Raw genomic sequence first — 24,315 nt, forward strand, 5'->3', positions numbered from 1 at the left:
TCCCTCTTTCTTATGGAAAGAATCTCTCTTATCATTTCCACACCCAGCTAAGTGAAGCCGATTTCTGAGGACAACCCTTTTACAATCTCAACTTCATGTATTATTATACTGCATAGTGTAAATGCGGCAATCCTCCTTGAAAATACAGAAAAGTGAAAGGCAAACCAACCTCAGAGGCTACTCTCTGAGATTCTCAGAGGGAAGACAGAAATTGGGTCAATTTTTTATTATTGATTCTTTCCCTACTTTTTCTTCCAAAATACTACCCTGGGTCTGCCACAGTGATTATCTAAGACCCCTGAAATCTGCCTCAGGGATCTTAGATCATCACTGTGGTAGACCCAGGGTAGTATTTTGGTTTTTATGCAAAAATTGTCATCTAGGAATCACAAGTTTTATGACATTTTTTAATGAAGCTTAGAGTGGTTGTTGAAGAATGATGAAATTATATGATCCTTTCTTGTGTGCTACTTAACTTCATGATATAGGAGAGCTGAATGAATATAAAGGTGATACAGATAAGGTAAAATTAGATTTTACTTATAAATGACTGAAAATATGAATGTACACACACAATTTTATATCACCATTTGATCCCAAAGAAATTTTTTGTAACTGGTTTATTATGCTATCACTGGGCATTTTTTACTTTTCTAGAACTGTAACCTGCATACTCCTTAAGGCACATTTAGCAAATTATTCCCAGAAGTGCACTGCTTTGAGAAAATATGGATTTTTAAACTACACAGGCTAGAGAAACACGATCAAATTGAATCCTTTGCATTCTGAAATTTGCAAATAAAAATGTATACGTACATGTTACCCTGCTGTTTGTAAAAACAAACAACTACAGGGAACGTATAATATTAAAGGTTGATTACACTGTTATTGCTTAGAAATTTGTCAATGAAAATTATCTCAAATACAATATATTGGATGGAAAAAGCAAGTATCATACAATCTATTTAAATGTTTTAACATACAAAACAATATCATATGTTCTAATGGATGCATCCCTGTCTAATGAAAGTACAAAAACATCTCAGGGAAGGATTCCTTCCTACTGAGACAGTGGTAGGTGACGGGTCAAGGGATGAGGATGGTGTGAGGCTTTAGCTGTATCTGAAATGTTTCTTAACAAAACAGAGTGAGCCAAGACCAACATGGCAAAATGTTAGCATTTGTTAAATCTGAGCAGTACTTATTGGTATTTGCAAAATTATTTTCTGAACACTTGAAATAATTTATAATTTTAAACATTTCCAATGTAAGAACATTATAAGCTTTTAAGAATAAAGTAAAAATTTAGCTTAAGAAGTGGCAAAATGGAGGCAATATCAACATCTTCACAACTGACAATTCTTTCTGTGTTGCGTGTCTCTGACAGACATAGACGAGTGCACTGCAGGGACGCACAACTGTAGAGCAGACCAAGTGTGCATCAATTTACGGGGATCCTTTGCATGTCAGTGCCCTCCTGGATATCAGAAGCGAGGGGAGCAGTGCGTAGGTAAGTACCACAGTGCAGTGAGCACGGTCCTGTCTTGAGTACCTTAACTGTTTCAACCTCAAGCATTCCAATGAAAGCATTCATATTTCTTTGGAGAGTGGTAGCCAATAACTCCTTATTCTTTCACAGACTACCAATCCATTTTCCACAATAACAAGAAACAACCTTAAAGGTTGAGCCTATTCTGGATAACAAAGTGTTGGCTAAATGTTAGACGAAGCAAGAGCAGAAATTTGGGGTATGAATGGGAACATAAAAACAACCACAAAGAAATTTAAATTTGCTGTTTTGGGGGCCATTGTGCTAGCACACTGGTACTGTGGGCTTCATTCACCATCCACTGCTGCAGAGCATAGCATAGCACAGCACATAAAGCAAATGGTGGAGTTGCATTCCAAGCACCAACCCCAGTTCACTTTGAGACCTTGAGTAAGTTACTTAAATCCTGTGTCTCACTATGTTCACTTGTACTGTGGACATAGTACTGGTCCCTACCTCCAGAGCTCATGTAGGGAATGCTTAGAACAGTCCCTGTCCCTGTTCTAAGTCAACAGATGGGTATTAAAGGCTCTTTATGCTGCAAGCCTTTGTAGGATACCAGGAGTACAAAGCCAACTTCACCATGTGCCTGTGTTGGAGGGCCTAAGAGCATGAGCTCCCTGAAAGCAAGACCAGGTCAGCTTGTGTCACTGTGGTCTCCCCAGTCCCTGAAGCATGCCCACCATGTGATGGAGGCTCTATGCATGTGTTTTGAGTGAATGGAAGAACAAAGTGTGAGGAAGCCAACTGGCAGATAGTGAAGTAAAATACAGTACTCTGGGCTCAATCATGAGGCCCAGCACTAGGCATGAAACTCTAACCGACTGCCCATTTATTTACATACCCCCTCTTATCACAGACCAGTGAAGAAGCCTTATTTCCTCTTAGGAACAGAGAGTGAGGATGTGGGGACAGACAACCAGCGTCAGTTTTTGCCTGAGAATGTGAGCTGTTGATGTTCACATGTCAACACTGAGTTCCATGTGGGCCCCCGCCCAGTTCTGCCTGCCATAGGGCTGTGCCTAGATGCTGGGGTTAGTGCCCAGCCTCTGAGGAAGGCCCAGGGTTGGCTGTAATGAAGCTGAGATTTAAAAGAAGAGTGCGTAGAAAACTCCAGAGATACCAAAATTTTGCCATTGTATTAGACAGGAAAATAAACATTTGAGGGCATAAAAAGTATAGAAAAAAAGAACTAATCCAACTTAGTGTGGGGTGAATCAAAGATAATGGAACATATGGTCACAGCCCTTTTAATGTGGTAGGAGGAAATATTCCTAAACTCAGATCTAATCATGTGTCTTCCCTCCTGCTTCTCTCACTGAGAGAATCAAGTCTACATTCCTCGACAGAGCATGAAAGGTCTTGCTCAATCTGATCATTGTCCATTTCTGTTGCATAAACACCTCTCCCCCACCACAAAATAATATTATACCCCAGCTTTATTCCACCAGTTCCCCACACACATCACACAGTGTTACTTACACTTCGGTGCCTCTACACAAGCTCTTTACAGCACCAAGAACATTCCCTCATGGCAAACTCTTATTTCACTACCAAATCCTAGCTTAGGATCATTTCCTCTGGGAAGCCCACTATGATCTACCCAAATATAATTAGTTGCTCCCTCCCCTGTGCCAGTGCTTCTCAAATTTAGGATGAAGGATACTTTTTTGTAAATTTCCAATCTGTGGCAGGCCAATACTTCTGTAAAGTACAATAAAAATAATGTTGCAGTAATGTCAAATTGCTATTTATAAACATGTACTCTCAGTTTCTGTATTTAATCATTGCAGACTGGTCCAAATAGCCCATGAACCAGCAGCAGTCAGCAGGCCACGTTTCAAGTAGCATGGTGCTCCCTGGGTCCCTTACACTCCTTTCTACTGCTGATCTTCTCATTCCATGGAATAATTTGTTCTATGCCTGTCTTTCATACCAGACAGGGCAGAACATAAGTATAGTGATTATCATTATAAACTTGCGGTACCAAACACAATGCTAGCAAATAACAATGGTTCAATGAATGTTTATTAGTTAAGAAGACATGCATCATTTATTCACCAAATAGTTATTGAGGGCTTAATGTGTAACAAGCATTGTTCTAGACACTGGGATAGTAGTAAACAAATTTTACAAATTCATAGTCCTCGTGGAGCTATTAGAAAGTATACTACCACTCATACAAATTAGCTATCAATACTAGCACCTGATGGCAGTACTGAGGACTAGGAAGCACTATGCTAAAATTGCTCTTAATTAGTGTGAAGTTTCGATTCATTCAAATAGTATTTATTGAGCACCTACTACGCGAGGCCCTATTCCAGATCTAACAATGAACGGACAAAAAACCCTCTATCTCAAGGGGAGAAGACAGTTGAGGGGAGAAGACAGTTCTTATTTGCCATACACTATATTGAAGGAACACACAAGAAGCAAATAAACACATAACACAATGTTGAGTACTGTTAAGGACTACAAAGAAGTCTAAAGCAAGGTAAGGAAATAGATAGGGCAGAAGAACCTATTTTATATTGGTGGGAAGGGTGGCCACCCTGAGGAGGTGACATTTGAATGGACACCTGAACAAAGTAAGGGGAAAGCCATGTGAATATCTTCTTACTATTTATTTCAATATTCAAGTTAAATTAAATATATCTTGCAGCTTATTAGTTCCCATTTATGTTTACCTGCTTTGTGCCAGGAACTTTGCCTACATTATGTCACATAACTTTCCCAATAATTCTACTTACAGAAGAGGAAATGGAAGTTCGAGAGGTTAAGACCAAGCTAGTAATTGCCAGAACAAAGATTCAAACTCAGGTTATCCTGAGGCCACTTGAGCACACTACTTCCCATAATTTTAGTTATTAAAGTACCAAAAGAGCCCAGCATAAAGGTTTGTTTTGTTTGGGTTTACCACAAGGCAGTGTCACTATATAGCATTACATTGTATATGCATAATGGTTGTTTTAAATTACACATGCCATGTTGAAGTTGTCACAAAGTGTAGAATCATGAATTAACGAAATTTTATTACACTTCTAAGATGTTAATCCTCCTTTGCAAGTTCTCATTTGAGCATTTTATAGTTGAAAATATTTATATGAGAAGGACACAGGCTGGAACACTTCATCAAAGTGTCAAAAGAGCACTCTCAAGAGGTAACTTATTTAGCATCCTATTCTTCCACAGTGTTCTTTTATTTGATATACAAAAACGTCCTAAGATACACATGGCAAGCCGTGCTATCCACATCTTCCAGAACAAAAAAACAAGATACTGAAGGCATAAGTGACTTAGCCAAGGTCACCAGTTGAGCACAGCCCACAACTCTTTCTTCTTTGTTTCGTGCTGCCCAATGTGCTTCAGTAGTTCTTTTTCACTTCTGTAATTATACATAAGCTTTTAGCTCCCCAAACTGACATCTTATATATATGTACAATAGTCTCAATTATTTTTTTCTTTAAATCTCAACCCACCCATCAAGTTTATTTACCACTGAATGGCATGAACATTGAGTCTTTGTTCTTAACATCTTAACTGCAGAATATGAAGTATATTTAAAATATATATATATACCCTAATTTTAACAAAATAGAGAGGAAAGTATTCCTTTTAAAAAGAGATTTTCTCTAGATAGGTTTTCTAGATAATGCTTTACAGAGAATTTGAAAGCAAACAGCAATGCTAATTCAATCATTTTGTTCTCTTTGTGTATGTGCCTGATAACCTAGACATAGATGAATGTACCATTCCTCCATATTGCCACCAAAGATGTGTGAATACACCAGGCTCATTTTATTGCCAGTGCAGTCCTGGGTTTCAGTTGGCAGCAAACAACTATACCTGCGTAGGTAAGCCTTTTGAGAACTTGCTGATTTCTGTCTTCACAAAAGGAAACCCCATGCCATGTTGCAGTATTTCCAGTTTTCTATGTTCTTGAGTAAATAGTTTCCGTCGACTTCCCTTCAGCAATCATAAAGCTTAAAAGATAATAACCAATCTGTGTCTTAAAACACATCAAGATGTGAATGGAAAACTTTTTAACTTTGGTTTTAGTTCTCCTTTGTGGCTATATCGACAAATTTAAAACTACAAATCAATTGATATACATACACCAATTAGTCAAAAGTGTGTGATATAATACTGAAAGTGCCAGAGAGGTTACTACCAGTTCAAGTATATAAACTTTCCACTGCAAGTGCATCTGATTTTTACATGCTTCTTCTCCCCTTTCAGAATGCAATGTCACGGCACACAATTAAAAGATTGGCATGACTTGGAAAAAATCTAGTGTAGGAAAAATGCCTTTTCACAATATTTTCAGTGCTTTAGAGCATTGCAAAACTCCGTATGGGTCTCAAAGGCTTATGTTATAATTGTAATGGAATTTAACAGAACCCATTTAAAAAGTAATAAATAGCACAGATAAATCTTCAGTACAGCATGCTGAGAGACCATATCAGTGTAAGTGTCTTATATCAATTATTTATAGAACTGGCATTTTGTATCTGCACAACAACAAAAGAAAATAGATACTGGAATGTATATTTATTAGAAGCATTAAATTCCTTTGGAAAGATTCATCAAACATCAAACTAACTGTCATTCCTAGAAAAAATATTTTGGTATTTCCAAAAGAAATATATGACAGACGTTTGAAGTTGTTCCAACAAATATGAAACCTAAATGGATGTTCTCCAGTGAGCTTCTGCAGGGCAAATAATTCAGCTAGGGAATTATTTATCAGCAGATGACATAGGTACAAAAGAGCAAGGATGTGTTTAAAGTCTCTCTCTCTCTCTCTCTCTCTCTCTCTCTCTCTATATATATATATATATATATATATAACTTTTTTTCAGATATAAATGAATGTGATGCCAGCAATCAATGTGCTCAGCAGTGCTACAACATTCTTGGTTCATTCATCTGTCAGTGCAATCAAGGATATGAACTAAGCAGTGACAGGCTCAACTGTGAAGGTAAAACTCTTCCCAGATAGTATGGAATAAAGTCCAATCCCTGTGATTGCTGTTGTTTTATCTGATTAGGTACCCATTTATGAAAACAAATGTTTACCCATGGGAATTCTGTTCTGAAATCCAGTTAATGTAGTTCAGTTGTTACATTGCCTTTTTAGTGTGTTACCAAGAAAAAGGAAAGGAAGTAAAATAACTGAAATATTAGGTGCAGGCTGGCCCTAATAATTAGAAAGGGTGCTCTAGCATGTTGCTTCTCAGTGTATTATCCAGTGACCAGGTGTGTCAGCACCTCCTGGGAGCTTATGAGAAATGCAGAATCTCAGGCTCCAACTCAGACCTTCTAAGTCTGAATCTACATTCAACAAAAACTCCAGGTGACTGGTGTGCACATTTAAGTTTCAGAATAGCCAAGTGCATGTCAAAATATTAAAATAAAAATCAAGAGATCTGGCTTCTGGTTCTATGCCTGCTACTGTGTGACTTGGGCACATTTCTTAAGTCGCCTGGGTTTCACTTTCCACATGAACAAGAGGAGGGTCATTTAACTAGACTGATGACCTTCAGAGTCCATTGCATGTGCACATTTTGTTGTATAATTCAAAAGTTATTAGACATCCTGAGGGGGATGCCACGGACACTTGATGTCCCTGACCTCCTCACAGTTCACTCAGCTTTACACAAAGCTCGAACCCTAACGAGAGAAGCCTCACATCATGCCATTACGCTCAAAACTGAAAGAGGCTACCTCAGGACAGCTGCCTCTGCCCTTCTGAGTAAACTGTAGGGACATCACTATTCAGAAATGCAAAGCATTCTTCCCCTGAAGGCCAGCTCCTGCCAAGTTGTCATTCTGGAAGCTTGCACAGGTTAGGGGACTTGGAGTTCGAAGCTCAGATGAACTTGGTGTCAAAGTCACCCAATTTCTGAGAAGACAAACATGAACTCTACATCCTGGATGGGTCTGCAGAGTCCAAAATGAAGACCATCAACCACAAGCCAATTCATTCAGTAGTGTAGTTAGGTCCAGGATTAGCCAAATTGTGAGTAACGATTCAGTAAAAGTCATGATAAGAAAAACTCTTTGTGCTGTGAAGTCATAGAGGGAAATAAGCTGATATTGTTAGAATTTACCTTTCAGCTGCTTATAAAGTTTTGTATTTCTATTTCAGAATTTGCAATATTTTTACTCTCTTTAGCTCACCTCAAAAGTATATTACTTCCCTGGGACTGTTGAGCAGGAAAAAATATATATGTGTGTGTGTGTGTGTGTGTGTGTGTGTGTGTGTGTGTGTGTGTGTGTGTGTATACGAAACCCAGGCAACTTAAGAAATGTGCCCAAGTCACACAGTAGCAGGAATAGGATCAGAAGCCAGATCTCTTTATATATACAGATATAATTTTTCTCCTTAAAATATAATTTTAATTATATATAATTATTTTAATATAAATATTTTTAATCTTTTGTGTGTGTGTGTGTGTGTGTGTGTGTGTGTGTGTGTATATATATATATATATATATATATATCCAAAGTAGTGGTGCATAAGCTTTTCAACTCTGTGTCCTTGCTCTTGTCTGATTCGACAGACATTGATGAATGCAGAACCTCAAGCTACCTGTGTCAATATCAGTGTGTCAATGAACCTGGGAAATTCTCATGTATGTGCCCCCAGGGATACCAAGTGGTGAGAAGTAGAACATGTCAAGGTAAGTTTAATTTTTTTTTCATATGTTAGGTATTTAGTTTTAACCAGGAAGAGACGAGAAGTTGTTACAGCATTCTCCCATAGACTTTCATTTTTCCCACTTTGAATATACAATTTAAGCTCTTTTTTCCCCTGTTCATCATAAAATATATACATCTCATAAAGAGGCAATTCTATGCTTATGCCGACTTTCCTTGAAATTCAGAGTAATCATTTTTCATCCTTAAAAGATAAATAATTTTAATAAAATATTGATATTTCTTCTATGTAACCTACATAATCTCTTTGAGATACATCTTCAAATCATCCACTGGAAAAGATTCAGTTATTAAAATGTTTCACCTGTGAGTTTGAGTATAGAGCATAAGCTCAATATGTGAGTTAAACATATCTCCATCCAGTCTCAGTTCTCTAAAACATGAGAATTATGAATTGGGTAAGAATGTAGGTGCTGAGAAAAGTCAGCCTAATATGTCGTAAAATATATTTGAATATTTTAGAGAAAAACTACTAACCCCAAAGTAGCTAATGACCTTGGGTCTAGTTTCAAAATAAACATTCAGATGATCTTCACAACTATACAAAAGTGGAAGAGGCCACTCCCTATAATGGTATGATTTCAGAGTCTCAGAAAAATCTAAAAAAAAGGACCCTACCTCCAATGTTGCATGTAGTTGAAAATTTTCTTTACAGGGAAAGGACTGTCAGATAAAATCAAAAATGTAGAAAATCCTGGAAAAGTTAGTACAAACACTTAAATTTACACAAAGCAACAAAAGAATGAAAAAAATGACCAAACTTGAGGACAAAAAACTTGTTTGAATCCCAGCTCCACTGTATTCGGTCTGCACAATCTTGAACAAATTTTCAAACTGCTTTGAGCCTCAGCTTCCTCATTTGGAAAAGGGAGTTGTGGGAATTTAGTGGAATGACATACATAAAAATAATTTGCAAACTATAAAGGCTGTACAAGTCAAGGTGTTTTTATGAAATTTACTTACCAATGTAACTGGTCAGTAGTAAATCTTCTGTAGAGAGTCCTTTTTAATCAGAGTTGGAGTAAAGGCACACAAGGACAATAAAGATCCTGTTAAGAAAAGAAAAGATCAAGGAAAGGAGACACTGGGGATTCTCAGTCTATATCATGATTTTACAGGAAAGTATTAACTCAGAGGAAATCTATGACCTGGGATTTTATAATAGGCACACAATTATTCAACTGGACTCCTACCAATGAGTATGAGCATAATCAGAATGTAGTTCATTGCACAATGAACATCTTTATAACCCGTTCCAGGTTACTACACACTTTATAAATGTTAATTGTGGGAAAACATTGCATTCCAATGGTTTTACTTACTGAACCCTAATTGCGACTTTCAACATGCATATTATATGCAAGAAAATGTTAGCTAGTGGAATGTCTTAACAAATTTCTCTGGAGTCCTTCAAACAATTATCTATGTGTTTCTAATCAAAAATTGATTTGATGCTCAGCAAAAGATAGAAGCAGATTAATGCACAGTGGGCTCCTACCTGCTTAGCCTATCTATCTGGAAACATTTATATCTATTGTAATTAAAGGTGGAAAATGCACTAAAGTTGCAAGTGGGGGATTCATAAATGTTGTATGTTGAAGATATGCAGCTTCAGAATGTTTGGTTAAGCCAAAACATTTTTTGTGAAAAAGAGTTAGCATTCTTCTAAAGTATAAAGCAATTGCTTTCCCCTACTGAAATCATTCCTTTTGAGCCTTGTCCACAGGAATAAAATGAAATTGAAAAGGTTTGGATTCTTAACTTTCTCCAAAGACTTATTTTGGGGATGAAATAACTGTTCTCATTTCACAGGCCTATACAAATGAAAACTCTGTGTGTGTGTGCGTGTGTGTGTGTGCGTGTGTGTGTGTGTGGAGAGAGAGACAGAGAGACAAAGAATACACATACACATAGACACACACTCATCAAATATTTTGAGAGTATTAATTTCTGAAAATTTTTCCAGAATGATTAAGGTGATGATTATGCTAGGCTCTACATTACTGGAAGTAATAAATGAAATTATAAAGTTGTCTTTTGCTTCTGTTGGACTCCATATAACAAATCAGTAGTAGTTTTCCCTGTACCTAAACAGCATCTTTATTTTTCAAAAAAGTGGAAAATACTGAAAGGATAAGTCAATTGTGATTTCATCCGAAGAATCTAAGTTTTCTTTCTTTAGCCATAGCCAGCCCAAGAAGACACTTTTTGTAACTGTCTCCTGGAGACTACCTGGCTTTTCCAGTCTCCTCTTGAGTTCCAGATAACTGTAGCCAGTTTAGAAGCTAAAATACTTTTTTTTCCCTCCAAAGTCAAGGCATGAATTATTTAGAGTATGTGAACTAGAATAAGCCACTAAACCCTTATTTGTTTTTCATCCATATCAAGTGAAAATATCTTTCTCACCTACCTCCACAGAGTTTGCGTGAAGAGCAACTTAGTTCAATTTATTATTTCTTAAAGCCAGGTGCTCTATTGCATTAATGCTAGGTGATTAAAGGATTAAAAGATGGGTACAATAACCGTTGCCCTCAAGGAGTTTACAAGCTAATAGAAGGGTTAAGCTAGACATGCAGATTTCAATAATGCAAAGCAGAAAGCAACAAAGGCCCTTAAAAAAGAACACCAGATATGAGAATTCAAAAGAGACCATATCCCAGCACCTAGCCCATGCTTGGCTTAAAGTAAGGATTCAGTAAATTACTTACAGAATTAGTAAATTCATGAATGAAAATATCTCATTGTGGAGAAGGAATGATTCAGAAAAAGTTTACATTGAATAAAATATAAATCACTATTCAAATGTAAAGGGAGACAGACATAGAGATGTAGATATTAATTTTATTTGTATTGTTGTTATAAATGTAATGGCTCTCTAGTAAAACTGTTCTCTCAGATGTCATCTGGAGGCTTCTGATTCACAAATCTAAAGTCAATCTTTGTCCAGCCTGAGGTAAACACAGCCCTTCTTCCCGGGACTCTCTCTCCCTCTGACTTCTTTGGCACTGCCTTTTCCTGGGCTGTCTCCCTCCACTGACAGCCTCTTCCTTAACTTCCTCTTTTTCCTTACAGTCCTAAAATTGCTATGCTCTACGAGGTGGAACACTTCATAGTTTCACTTCTTGTGCTGTGCTTCCTCTGGACAGTAATAATCCACTCCCAGCATGCTTCAGCTTACTGAAACCACATTTCTAGCTTTCTCCTTTCTCCCGAGTTCCTGAAAGAGATGGTAAGCTGCCCTCCATAGTTTATGCTTGCTGATTTCTCAGCTTGGAAAGGCTTCCCTGCCCCAGCCATGAAAACTCCATCTAACCATCACCCTTTAAGACCACGTTGAGATGCCTCTTCCTTCCTTCAGCCTTCCCTAATCCCTCTGGCAAAATGACCCAACTCTGCTCCGCATCCCCCAGTATACTTATCTGTCTCTTACTTAATTCCATTTTACTTTCTAAGTAACCATATACATATTCCCTTAATTATAATGTCCCTGAGGACAGGAACTGGTGTTTATTTAACTTTTATATAGGCAGAGTCAATGGTTAACATTGGGCTTTGAATTCAACAGATGAACAAGAGGTGCTGGATAAAATATCACGAAATGACACATATTAATCTGCCTAGAATGTCTCAGCTCTATCTGTCCTGAATTCAATGCAACGAACACCCAGGCTTGTGTCTAAAAGCAGGTTGAACACAGTCCAGATGCCCTCACACCTCCTTCCTTGCAAACAGAATCTGCCAGTAATATGATTTAATTAGATCAGTTCATTAGTTTAGTTAGTAAACTCTTTGACCCTACATCTCTACAGATATAAATGAGTGTGAGACCACAAATGAATGCCGGGAGGATGAAATGTGTTGGAATTATCATGGCGGCTTCCGTTGTTATCCACGAAATCCTTGTCAAGATCCCTACATTCTAACACCAGAGAAGTAAGAAAAATCAGAACTTTTGAAAGTGAGGATTTTCTGGTCTTACCAAGCCAAACTGCTAACTACTTTTGTTTGTCTCTGCAGCCGATGTGTTTGCCCAGTCTCAAATGCCATGTGCCGAGAACTGCCCCAGTCAATAGTCTACAAATACATGAGCATCCGATCTGATAGGTCTGTGCCATCGGACATCTTCCAGATACAGGCCACAACTATTTATGCCAACACTATCAATACTTTTCGGATTAAATCTGGAAATGAAAATGGAGAATTCTACCTACGAGTAAGTATCCTGAAGGCAGCCTTAACTATTGAGAAAGATGGGAGTTTGTTGTTGTTGTTGTTGTTGTTGTTGTTGTGTGGTATCCACATGTGGAAGGAAAGCAAACATTTGAAGAGTCTTATGTGTAGGCATTGTGTAAGCCCTTCCAGGTACATTATTTCATTTATTCCTCTTGGTAACACTGCTAGATAGATATTAATATTCATCCCCATTTTTTACGGAAGAGAAAAGTGAGATGCAGAAAGTTTAAGTAGCATCCCTGAAGTCACTCAAATATTAAGTTTGGCAGACTCTGATAGAGTTGTGTGTGACTACCAAAATACAAGCCTCCCATCCCCCCACCCCAAACACCCCTTAAGTAGGTATCACTAATCACTGATGGTTAATTAATTATATATAGGCATACATATAATTCAAATCCAAAATAATTACTGGAGCTCCTAAAGAGTTTTCCAGAAATCATGAATTCATCATTGTTACATTCACAAGTCAGTTTACATTCACACCGAAACTGAAACCTGTAAGTATGTGAGAAGTGACCCCACCTCCCCGCACAGTATGTGTCAGTAGTTGTACCATTCTTGCAAACTTCTGGGCTGACAGTATGGAGTCACCTTCCTATCTTTCATTGCCTGTGTGAAATCTACTTTCTGAATTCTGCCATTTCCCTCTTCACACTGTCTCCTGGGTTATCTTTGCTTCCTCACATCCCTATGTCTCTTCCCATAAACTGGCTCCTGTCATTTCCATGATCCCTTCAGTGGCTTCTGAGCTGGTCTCCCTGACCCCAAAGCCTCAGCCTTCCAGTCTCCCTACAAAATCTCAGCAAGTTCATTTTAGGTTAAAATTTGGACATATTTTAAATACGGCTCACCACTTCATGTGAAAATGATGGCACCCTACCAAGTAGTTTGCAGAGTTACGGTAACTGTTTCATGCTAATGATGTTATTCATCCAGTTACAATTTTCTCAAAACTCCTTTGGGCACTCTTTATTTTTAATCAAATTTTAAAGCCAATATTTCATTTTGAGAATATGAATTAAATTGGGAAATTCGTCCTTGTGGCACAGTTTACAGATTTTTAATGTTTACCCATTTATCCTGTTTTTTGATATATTAATTTCCCATATAGCTCCAGAGTTATGTGATACTATTTCTTTGCCAGTATATTAGAAAATGATTAATTTCTCATGACCAACTTCTGAAAAGACCCAATGCAAAATGCAATCTATTACAATTATTTTTTCTAACAAAAAAGAATATAGTTCTTTAACATTTGATATTTTAAATTTGACATATTCTTGCTATTTATAAGAAATTTCCACTGAGTGAATTTTACACAGTTCAGATACTGCCAATTAACTAATTCTAGCCTAAACAAATAACATTATTTTTAAATAACAAAATCTTTAAAAATAATTTTCTATTTTGAACTTTTAGCCATAATGTAAGAAAATAAAATTTTCTAGCAGAATAACCAAAGAGTGAAACAAAGTTCCAACGTGTTTTTTCTTTGCAATTAAACATGGCACTTTTACAGTTACTTACTATTCATATCAGTGCATTTACTGACTTGATACTTTCAAATAAAAATACAGTGTTTTTCTCCAGTGAAATCCTTATTCTCATGACTGATATAAAACATTGCCAATTTTGATAGTTCCAGAGTTAAATAATGTTAAATTATTTGAAAAAAAAATTATTTAAAATAATAAAAATAGACATTTCAAGACTATTTCTTGTCACATAATTCAAAAAGTACTTGGATCAAACCCTACAGTTTCTCCACTAAAATTCTACTTGTGCAGAGGGCATTGAAATGCATCAACAGCAGGTTAAATAAGTTAATTAGGTTAATTAATTAGCTTAATTAAGCACCTACTACATGCTCAGCTCTATGCTAGGTGTCATGAGGAATTAAAAGGACATGTAATGCACATTTTCTGATTTCAAGGAACTTTAAATATTATTGTGTAGAAAAAATTAACATCTATGAAAATAGAAAGGGGGCAATTTTGTGCTCAATTCCAGGGTCCAAATAAAACGTGGGCTGTCAAAGAAGGTTTCTTGATAGTCATGAGTAGCCTGATTCTTGAAAGGATATGTGGAATATAAAATTTGATTTATATTACTTTTGAGAAAATGCTGAGAAAACCATCTTCCCTGGAAAAAAGAACATATTGTAAAGAAAGTACATGAAATTGAAGGTTGAATATCCAACATACCCCCCAGTACCCCAGTGTCTCTTCTCCCTTACTGAGCCTTACTATTATTATTCATAGCCCTATCACTGCCTAGTCTAGTGTTCACTGAACTATGTCATCCACTAGAATATGAGCATAATGAGAGCAGAGACTACACCTGTCTGTTCACTCTTCTATCCTCAGCACATGGAATGGTAGCTGGCACATAGCAGATGCTAAAAAAATATTTTAAATGAATAAATTAATTCAATCAACACCTTCAAGGTGTTATTATTACCTACAACTATTGTTTACAAGAGGTATGCACCATGGAAGATCCTGGAGACATAAAAATGAATAAACCCAAGCCAGTTCCTGCCTCCATGGAGCTTGTAGTCAAGACACTGAACAAGTGATCAGAAAGATGCTGACTGCTGCAGCAGAGGGTCGCAAGCTGCTCATGAGTATATAGCAAGTAGACCTAACCAAAGCATTCTCTCCCTTGGTTTAATGTCCACCCATTGAGGTAATTGCTAAATCCTAATCCATGACTCTATCCCTTGGCATTCAAACTCACACATACACTTACCTGCCTCTCCAACCTCATCTCCCTCCACTCACAAGAACCCATCACATTCTTCATCAAAATGAAACTGCACCCAGTTCTTCTGAACATATTACTTTACAAAACTTTCAGTTGTCCCTGGTGACTCTCCTCAGGCATTCAAAAGCTTTCTGTCAGTGCTTCAGGGCTCTTCTTTGTCTTCCCTGTATACATACACATTTATGTATCTTCATACGTGCCCTGGGTAACCCCGTATATCTTAGCATTTACCACATTCTGTTGAAAAACTGTTTCCATTTCTCTTTACTTACTAGAATGTAAACAGATGCACAATGTTGAGAAAATGAAAAGTGACAACTTTGTTTACAAGTTCAGAAATTATCAGATTCTCACTTAAGCTCTAGTCTCTGTAGAGTCCACAACTTCTCAATAAAAGTGAAGAAAAATGTTAACAGAGAGGGAGGAATCAAAAACAAAGAACTTTTTTTTTTTAAAAAAAAAAAAAAAGTAAGTCCTTGGAAGTTGGAACTAATGACTGTATTAGACAAGGGATAAGAGCCAAGAAGAGTTGAAACCAAGAAGGGACCAAGTAGTGGCTCTTGTATACCACCCTCAAAATTCTCCCCCTAATTCTTATAGGAGGTATACTAACAAAGCATAGAAACTCCGATGCAAGGAAAATTATTCTTTGCTTTCTCTTTTTTCTTTTATTTTAGCAAACAAGTCCTGTAAGTGCAATGCTTGTGCTCGTGAAGTCATTATCAGGACCAAGAGAACATATCGTGGACCTGGAGATGCTGACAGTCAGCAGTATAGGGACCTTCCGCACAAGCTCTGTGTTAAGATTGACAATAATAGTGGGGCCATTTTCATTTTAGTCTTTTATAAGAGTCAACCACAGGCATTTAAGTCAGCCAAAGAATATTGTTACCTTAAAGCACTATTTTATTTATAGATATATCTAGTGCATCTACATCTCTATACTGCACACTCACCCATAATTCAAACAATTATACCATGGTATAAAGTGGGCATTTAATCTGTAAAGATTCAAAGTTTGTCTTTATTACTGTATGTAAATTAGACATTAATCCACTAAACTGGTCTTCTTCAAGAGAGCTAAGTATACACTGTCTGGTGAAACTTGGATTCTTTCCTGTAAAAGTGGGACCAAGCAATGATGATCTTCTGTGGTGCTTAAGGAAACTTACTAGAGCTCCACTAACAGTCTCATAAGGAGGCGGCCATCATAACCATTGAATAGCATGCAAGGGTAAGAATGAGTTTTTAACTGCTTTGTAAGAAAATGGAAAAGGTCAATAAAGATATATTTCTTTAGAAAATGGGGATCTGCCATATTTGTGTTGGTTTTTATTTTCATGACCAGCCAAAAGGTGGTTGTTCATTACATAGTAATAAATCATTGTTGTACAATATGCTGGTTTCTGTAGGGTATTTTTAATTCTGTCAGAAATTTTAGATTGTGAATATTTGGTAAAAAACAGTAAGCAAAATTTTCCAGAATTCCCAAAATGAACCAGATATCCCCTAGAAAATTATACTATTGAGAAATCTATGGGGAGGATATGAGAAAATAAATTCCTTCTAAACCACATTGGAACTGACCTGAAGAAGCAAACTTGGAAAATATAATAACATCCCTGAATTCAGTACTTCCACAAGATGCAGAACAAAATGAATAAAAGGTATTTCACTGGAGAAGTCTTAATTTCTAAATAAAATTTAAATCCTAACACTTCACTAATTTATAACTAAAATATCTCATCTTCGTACTTGATGCTCACAAAGGAAGAAAGTGATGATGGTTTTTATTCCTGGCATCCAGAGTGACAGTAAACTTAAGCAAATTACCCTCCTACCCAATTCTTGGGAATGTTTGATACATCTCCTTGTTTAAAATGTCACTGCTTCACTTTGATGTGTCATATTTTTAAATAAAAATAAATATTCTTTTAGAAGATCACCCAATCTTTGGAGGTTTTTCAGTGTAGTCAACAGCCCCCAGTATAATTTTTATATCTGGGAAAAACATCAGTTGTAGGTGCCAGCGCAAGAACTACTATTAGATTTTTTTTAATAAATAAACTGGGAGATGAGGAAGCAAAAAGACAGTTAAAATCATGCCACAAAACAGGCAACTTTTTCTTACATCTAGTTTCACAGCATATATGAATAACCTCTGTCACCAGGTAATCTTGCCGCTAAAACAAATATCTCTCAAAGACTTGACTAGTGTGCAGAAATTGCCAAAAAGAAAGTTCACCAAGAGCCCAAGGAACAAAACACAAACTCCTTGTGTGAGAGTAGGGGATGGGCTCTTAAAGGTTAAAGGGGTACAGAAACAGGAGAGAGAACAGATCTGACCAAGGGACAGGACAGAAGCAGAATCAACAGCCACAACACAGCAAGACTGTTGAGTTCATTCCTCTTACCCTGTCTACATGATTGCTTACAGTCAAGATAAATTACAGCTTGATCTAAATGTTTCCATTTTTAATCAGTCTAGTGATTTTCCTACATACAAAAACAGTTCTCAAGTGAGAGCTGGGAATAGCAACAGTTAAAGAAAAAAAGCCTAAGACCTTCTTCCAACACATTTTTCCCTCTTAAACAAGACGACCGGTCTTGTCTATAGCTCCCGAGGGAATTGTAGAAGAAACAGGAATCTCTGAAATGTTTATGCTAAGCTCTGGCCCTCAATTTCTACCTCCAAATATATATATGTATATTCTGGGCCTACGGAAGCCATTTACTGCAGACAAGATGTTTGCCCTTTTATCCCAAAGCCTAGTCCTACCCACAAATCACAGACACATGGAAAGGGTTGATACTGAAGTTTCACTGAGGCAATTTCTTTGTTTTGTTGTGGTAAAATTTACCATTTTAGTCATTTTAAAGTGTACAGTTCAGTGGCATGGAGTACACTCAGAGTTTTGTGCAAATATCATCACTATCTGGTTCAGGGGTCCCCAACCACTCCTCCAACAACCGGACTGCAGACTGGTACCTGTCCATGGCCTGTTAGGAACCGGGCCGCACAGCAGGAGGTGAGCAGTGGGCGAGCATTACCACCTGAGCTCTGCCTCCTGGCAGATCATCCCAGCATTAGATTCTCATAGGAGCATGAACCCTATCATGCATGCAAGGGATCTAGGTTGTGTGCTTCTTATGAGAATCTAATACCTGGTAATCTGAGGTCTGAGGTGGTACAGTTTCATCCCAAAACCATCCCCCACCCCTCCCCACCCTCACCCCCCACTATCCCCACCCATGGAGAAATAGTCTTCCACCAAACCTGGTGCCAAAAGCTGGGGACCACTGATCTAGTTCCATAACATTTCATCACTCAAAAATAAATCCCATACCTGTTAACAGTCATGCCCATTTCCCCTTCCCATAAGCCCCTCTGGGAGTTAACATTAATCTACTTTCTATGGATTTGCCTATTCTGGATGTTTTATGTAAATAAGTTCATACAATAATATGTGGCCTTTTGTGTCTGGCTTCTTTCACTCAGCATGTTTTCAAGGTTTAGCCATGTTATAGCATGTGTCAGTACTTCATTTCTGTTTCCAACTGAATTATATTCCATTACATAGATCTGTCACATTTTGTTTATTCATCAGTTGATGAACATCAGCTGATAAGCTGTTTACACCTGTGATTATTCCTTTTCAATTTGGGGTGTCGAAAAGAAACTGTTTCCTAGACTATTCACCCACTAGTTTCACAGCCTAAATTCACCCACTTTTAGTTTGACTTTTGACTAAAAAGAACAGCAAGTTAAAAAAAAAAAACTTTTTTTAATTCATGGAAGCAAAAACCTAGAAAAAGCTTTGAGAAGCTAACACATGAGTTCCTTTACAGGTGCAGTCATCCTCAGTAAATGTAAATATCTCATCCTCTCTTACTTTGAAATCGAAAATAAATATCATGTCTAAAAACAAATCAAAGCAGTAAGACAAAATTCTGCTGTTTTCAAACTACACATGATTCTTTCCTTCCCTCCATGAAAATCACTGGTTTAAGCCTGCTCCCATAGATGAAAATTATGGAAATAATTTATTGTCATTTATTATTGTAATTTTTCTCAGCATTTATTGAGAAAATCCTAAAGTAATTCCTTCCAATGTCTAATAGTGGGATGGTATAGAAGAACCAAGAGTCTATTTAGTCTTGGGGAAGTCACTTAGCTTCTCAGTACCTTGGTTTCATCTATAAAAGTGGGATATTGAAACAACATGTTCTTCCAGCTTTGAAAACCAGGTGTGGTGGCTTCCACCTGTAATCCTATCACTTTGGGAGACCGATGCAGGTGGATCACTTGAGCCAGGAGTTCGAGACCAGCATGGACAACATAGTGAAACCCCATCTCTACAAAAACATACAAATATTACCAAGGTTTGGTGGCATGTTCCTGTAGTCCTAGCTACTTGGGAGGCTGAGGTGGGTGGATCGCTTAAGCCCAGGAGGCAGAGGTTGCAGTGAGCTGTGAGTGCACCACTGCACTCCAGCCTAGGCAACAGAACAACACCCTGTCTCAGGAAAAATAATTATACATATATATATATATATATATCCCAGGAATGCACCATTGAAAGAAGCTGTATTTGCCAAATCTTTGAAAGCATCTGAGTCTTCTTTGTACGCAATGACTATTGGAAGGCATTAGTCATTGGTGGAATAAAAAAATGAATAGTGCCCACCCAAAAAAACATATCTTCACTTTATGGGCTCATTATTAACGCTGAGGACATAATAAATAATCCAATTTAACTATGTTTTTTAAATTGCAATTCAAACAACAATTACTGTTAGTATTCATTCTTATGCATGTTTTTGCTCCTTTCCACTGAAACTAATTGCAATCTGATTACTCATGTTAAATTGGAAGTCATTTTACCTTATTTCACCAGTGGAAAAAATGGCTAGTCATGAGTTCCCACACTTCCAAACATGCTTTCAGGGAATGTTTTTACTCAGTGAGCCTCAGTAATGAGGACTGACGTAGATGTTTCCAACACTTCACTGTTCTAATACCTGTGGCCTGGGCTCTGAGACTTCCATGCTCTCTGACTGGACACAGTTGTTTTTTGACAGTGGTTAGGAAAGACCTCTTGCTTGTTAAGCTCTCAAAAAGAGAGTAATTTCCCTTCAGCTGCCAAATTTCCCTCTTAACTAGTTTCTTTAACAACTGGCAATCTCCATCTCCTCCAAACATAAAATATCTCCTATTTCATTCCCTTATTTTTAATAATAATAGGATTCTAGAACTTAGGTACCATCCTGTAAAAATCTCTTATTTTTAAGACTTTCACAACATCACAGTTTGTTGAGCAAAAGTGCTATGCCTAGAATGCAGTTCTTATGACTTAGATTAGAGCTCTTTTCATTGGTCATACTCCAAATTTCAACACCAACGAGCAATGTCTTTCCTTTTAAACCCCTTCTTGAACAGTGTTCACTCCACATCATGGGCCAGCCTTGCTGGTTGCATGACTTTTTTTCATCACTGCTTTCACATGCAATCGGATGGAAATAACATAGATACCACCAACCTGATTCTTACTTACTTTCTTGAACTGTAGCTTATTGTTCTCTTTAACTCCAGAGAGGCAGAAGTAATCGTGTTACCCAAAATACTCCTGAATTCTGGAAACTGAAATGCACAAACACCAGTCATGTACACCTCACTATACTTGAGAGGACACCAGTTTCCAGAAGAAAAGAGGCTATTAGTAGAGATCCAAATGGATCTCTACTAATAATGGGGAGCTTTGAGAGCAATAGTGATTGATATGGTTTGGATGTTTCTCCCCTCCAAATCTGATGTTGCAATGTGACCTCCAATGTTGGAGGTGGGGGCCTGGTGGGAAGTGTTTGGGTCATGGGGTGGATCCCTCATAACTGGCTTGGTGCCCTCCCCGCAGTAACATGTTCACATGAGAGCTGATTATTTAAAGGAGTCTGGCTTCTCCTCCTGTCCTTTGCTCCTGCTCTGGCCATGTGATATACCTGCTTCACTTTCCACCATGATTGTAAGCTTTCAGAGGGCCTCATCAGATGGTGATGGTGGTATCACGTTACCTGTACAGCCTGCAGAATCATGAACCAATTAAAGCTCTTTTCTTTATAAATTACCCAGTTCAGGTATTTATTTATAGCAATGCAACAACAGCCTAATACAGTGGTGAAGATAGAATGAGTCTAACACTCCCCTGGTCCAGGAGCTGGACAAAAAAGCATACAGTGTCCTTCCTGCTGTAAGGATTATTATAAGGTCAAGGGTTAATATAAAGAACATTGCCATTCCTTGACACTGGTTAACATTCATTAGGTGATTTTCGAAGGTGCAAATATGTACAAGGAACATCATCACCCAATGGCTTCTGTTTTAGAGGCCTACAGGAAGACAAGATACCACACTATTAATAACTCAGTCCTCAATGGGGCTTTCGGTTCTTTCACATGTGAAAATGGCAAAAACACATAGGTATTTTTTAATCATAATTTAAAAATATAAGTATTGAAGAATAGAAATCAGCTAGAAACCAATCCCCATATCTAATACATGTAGTAATTTCTACCACTCTTCATTTACAAGGGAGATGCTTTAGTGAATTCAAATGATAGAAATGGAAAGATTGTTCAATACCCCAAGGCCACCTGAACACAGCCCAGGGGGATTATTATTTTTGGGGAAGCTTCACAAATAAAAGTTTATTGTTGAATCTTGTTTCCATGACTTCAAGCAGTTGCTTGTGTTTTGAATAGCTATGTATGCTTCTAACTTTCTCTCCTTTTAAAATCTAGAACAGCTGCTGGTCTGCTCATATGCTATGCATAAGCAGCCCACAAGGGACAAGGCCCTCTGTTAATATGTCGAATTATTTTTAACACAGTTATATTTCTATCCCAAATCATCATCTCTGAAAGATGGCAAGCTTCCATCTTCCCAGCTGGGGGGAGCACCTGCAAAATTCAAACCCAAATTGTGACACATCTGGTACCAAAAAACCAGTCTTGTTTCATCTGGCCAGCAGACTAAAATATCAAGATCATTGAACAGAAACAAGGCAAAAAGTTAACTGCCTCTTATATGCAGTCAACGCAGATGTCTAGTTAAGCTGTTTATATAGTAAGCGCATGTGTATGTTAACGGAGCACAGACCCCTTTAATAAGCCAGAGTTGGAATATAAATGCAAGAGAATTTTAAAGACCTGAATGCAATAATTCAGTTCTTTTTTATCTTCCCATAGAAACTAGTTTCTGCAAAATCTCAGCATGATATTTAAACAGACGCATATAACACAAACAAATGATTTTGTTGAGTTATTTGAGTATCTCCAAACTGTTTATTTCCTTTAAAAACTCCATTTTATGTTTTTGTATTTTAATATTTAGATTATGTTTCTTTAAGTGGTAAATTACTTGCATATGACTTAAACAAGGTGTCTTGGTTTGTGTTGCCCCAAATGCAGATTCTGACATAAAAACTGAGTTCTGACATAAAAACTGAGTTCTGGTAGGTTGAGAGGTTGGGGAAAGTGACCCAGGGAAGGGAAAGATGCCAATGAATTAGTGAGTGAATGAGTGGATCATCTCCATGAGCAACTGTAGCTCAATTCCTCTGACAAACCATATGGAACTCACCTGAGAAACATTCCACTAGAGGCCACATGGGCTGGAGCATTTATCCACCAACTCCCATCCCTGTGGTAAGTGTTTCCCATACACACTGCATGCAGGAGGGTGTGCTTCCTCATACTGGAGAAGGCCCTCAGGCAGAGGGTAAAAAAGACAGGGGTTTGACAGGGGATGCTGTTGGCAAACTAGAAACTTCTACTGCACCATGCAGCAAACTCATGTGGCTAGGGAGATCTGGGGCAGACATTAACATTCACTAATTGAGGCCAGTGCAATGCTTGATGATTCTGACAAATGGAGCTTCTGTTACTTAATGGCTTGATGGCTTCATATCACATAAATCTCTTCCTTGACCTTTTTCTGTTCATTCTTCCATCTTTACTTCCTTTTCCTCTCTCATTCTCTTCTTCTACTCAGGCACTAACCATGTCCGAGACACATGATACCGAATTAGATTCAAGGACACATATAATACTATGCAAAGTGGTGTTGTTGAGCATATCTGATTCTAGAGCTCATCACAAGTCCAATTGCACAGTACTAAATAGAATGAGTAGTCCTTCAAAAGTGAATCTTCAGGGAAGCTAATGAAGCTAAAGCTTCAAGGCTCCTCCCTTGCACCAGCCCCTTCCAAGGTCCTGAAAGTGACCCTATGTTCACATAGTCATATATTTTTGTAAAATTTGTATAATACATTTTAGCTGAATTGGTTAGAATTGCTCTTTCATCCTGGGCTGCCCACATCACACTTCACATGTCGCGTGGCTCTGAAGTGAGTCAAAAGTATGTTTGGGATCCAGCCTGGGAAAGTTGAGTTAGGAGAGTACATTTAGTTTGGATTTAGTAGGCTATATTTATATAGTTAATATTCATTTCTATGTATGGTTAATTTGAGCTCCTGTCTGGGGTAGGAATATTCTAGAAATATTCCCACCACCCTTTGTGTTGACCATAGCTGACAGCATGCCCAAAAGTTCAGGGCCAGGAGTCCCATCACACTATAACATTCTGCAGCATCCAACAATGGATGTAAACAGCAGAGGAAAAACAAGTTTTGAAATATGCAGAGCTATAAATTAAGGAAAATTTTTCCATTCACCAGACATGTAAAATAATAAGCAGAAGATGTGGTTTTTAATCAATGCCTAGTCATGAATATACCTAATTATGCAGCATATAAAATTATAATGCACCATACCATGAAAATATTTTCATATATTTCTCTAGGAACTCACCAGAAATTATTCTGAAAATAAAAAGTGACTTGTAACCAAAAAGATGTTAAGATAATACCAAAAGTGATCATTTTTGAGAAGAAGAAATAAATTTCAAATGGAATTAATAAATAGACTCTTGAGTTGATTGATAAGTTAATGGAGAGGACTGTGAATCATATGAACACACTGGGGA

General features: G+C 37.5%; 1 protein-coding gene across 1 annotated transcript in view; it reads left to right on the forward strand.

Moving 5' to 3' along the window:
• The window catches only part of EFEMP1 (EGF containing fibulin extracellular matrix protein 1), a 1,044,090-nt gene extending 1,027,507 nt beyond the window's left edge, over positions 1-16,583 (forward strand). The window contains exons 6-12 of the mRNA XM_050754685.1: positions 1,388-1,510; positions 5,284-5,403; positions 6,412-6,531; positions 8,117-8,236; positions 12,083-12,206; positions 12,291-12,486; positions 15,953-16,583. Coding sequence (XP_050610642.1) covers positions 1,388-1,510; positions 5,284-5,403; positions 6,412-6,531; positions 8,117-8,236; positions 12,083-12,206; positions 12,291-12,486; positions 15,953-16,114 — 965 coding nt within the window. The 3' untranslated portion in view covers positions 16,115-16,583. The remainder of the gene's footprint in view (positions 1-1,387; positions 1,511-5,283; positions 5,404-6,411; positions 6,532-8,116; positions 8,237-12,082; positions 12,207-12,290; positions 12,487-15,952) is intronic.
• Positions 16,584-24,315: the final 7,732 nt, after the last annotated feature.

The sequence above is a fragment of the Macaca thibetana genome, chromosome 13 (genome assembly GCF_024542745.1).
Source record: "Macaca thibetana thibetana isolate TM-01 chromosome 13, ASM2454274v1, whole genome shotgun sequence".
Lineage (NCBI taxonomy): Eukaryota > Metazoa > Chordata > Mammalia > Primates > Cercopithecidae > Macaca > Macaca thibetana.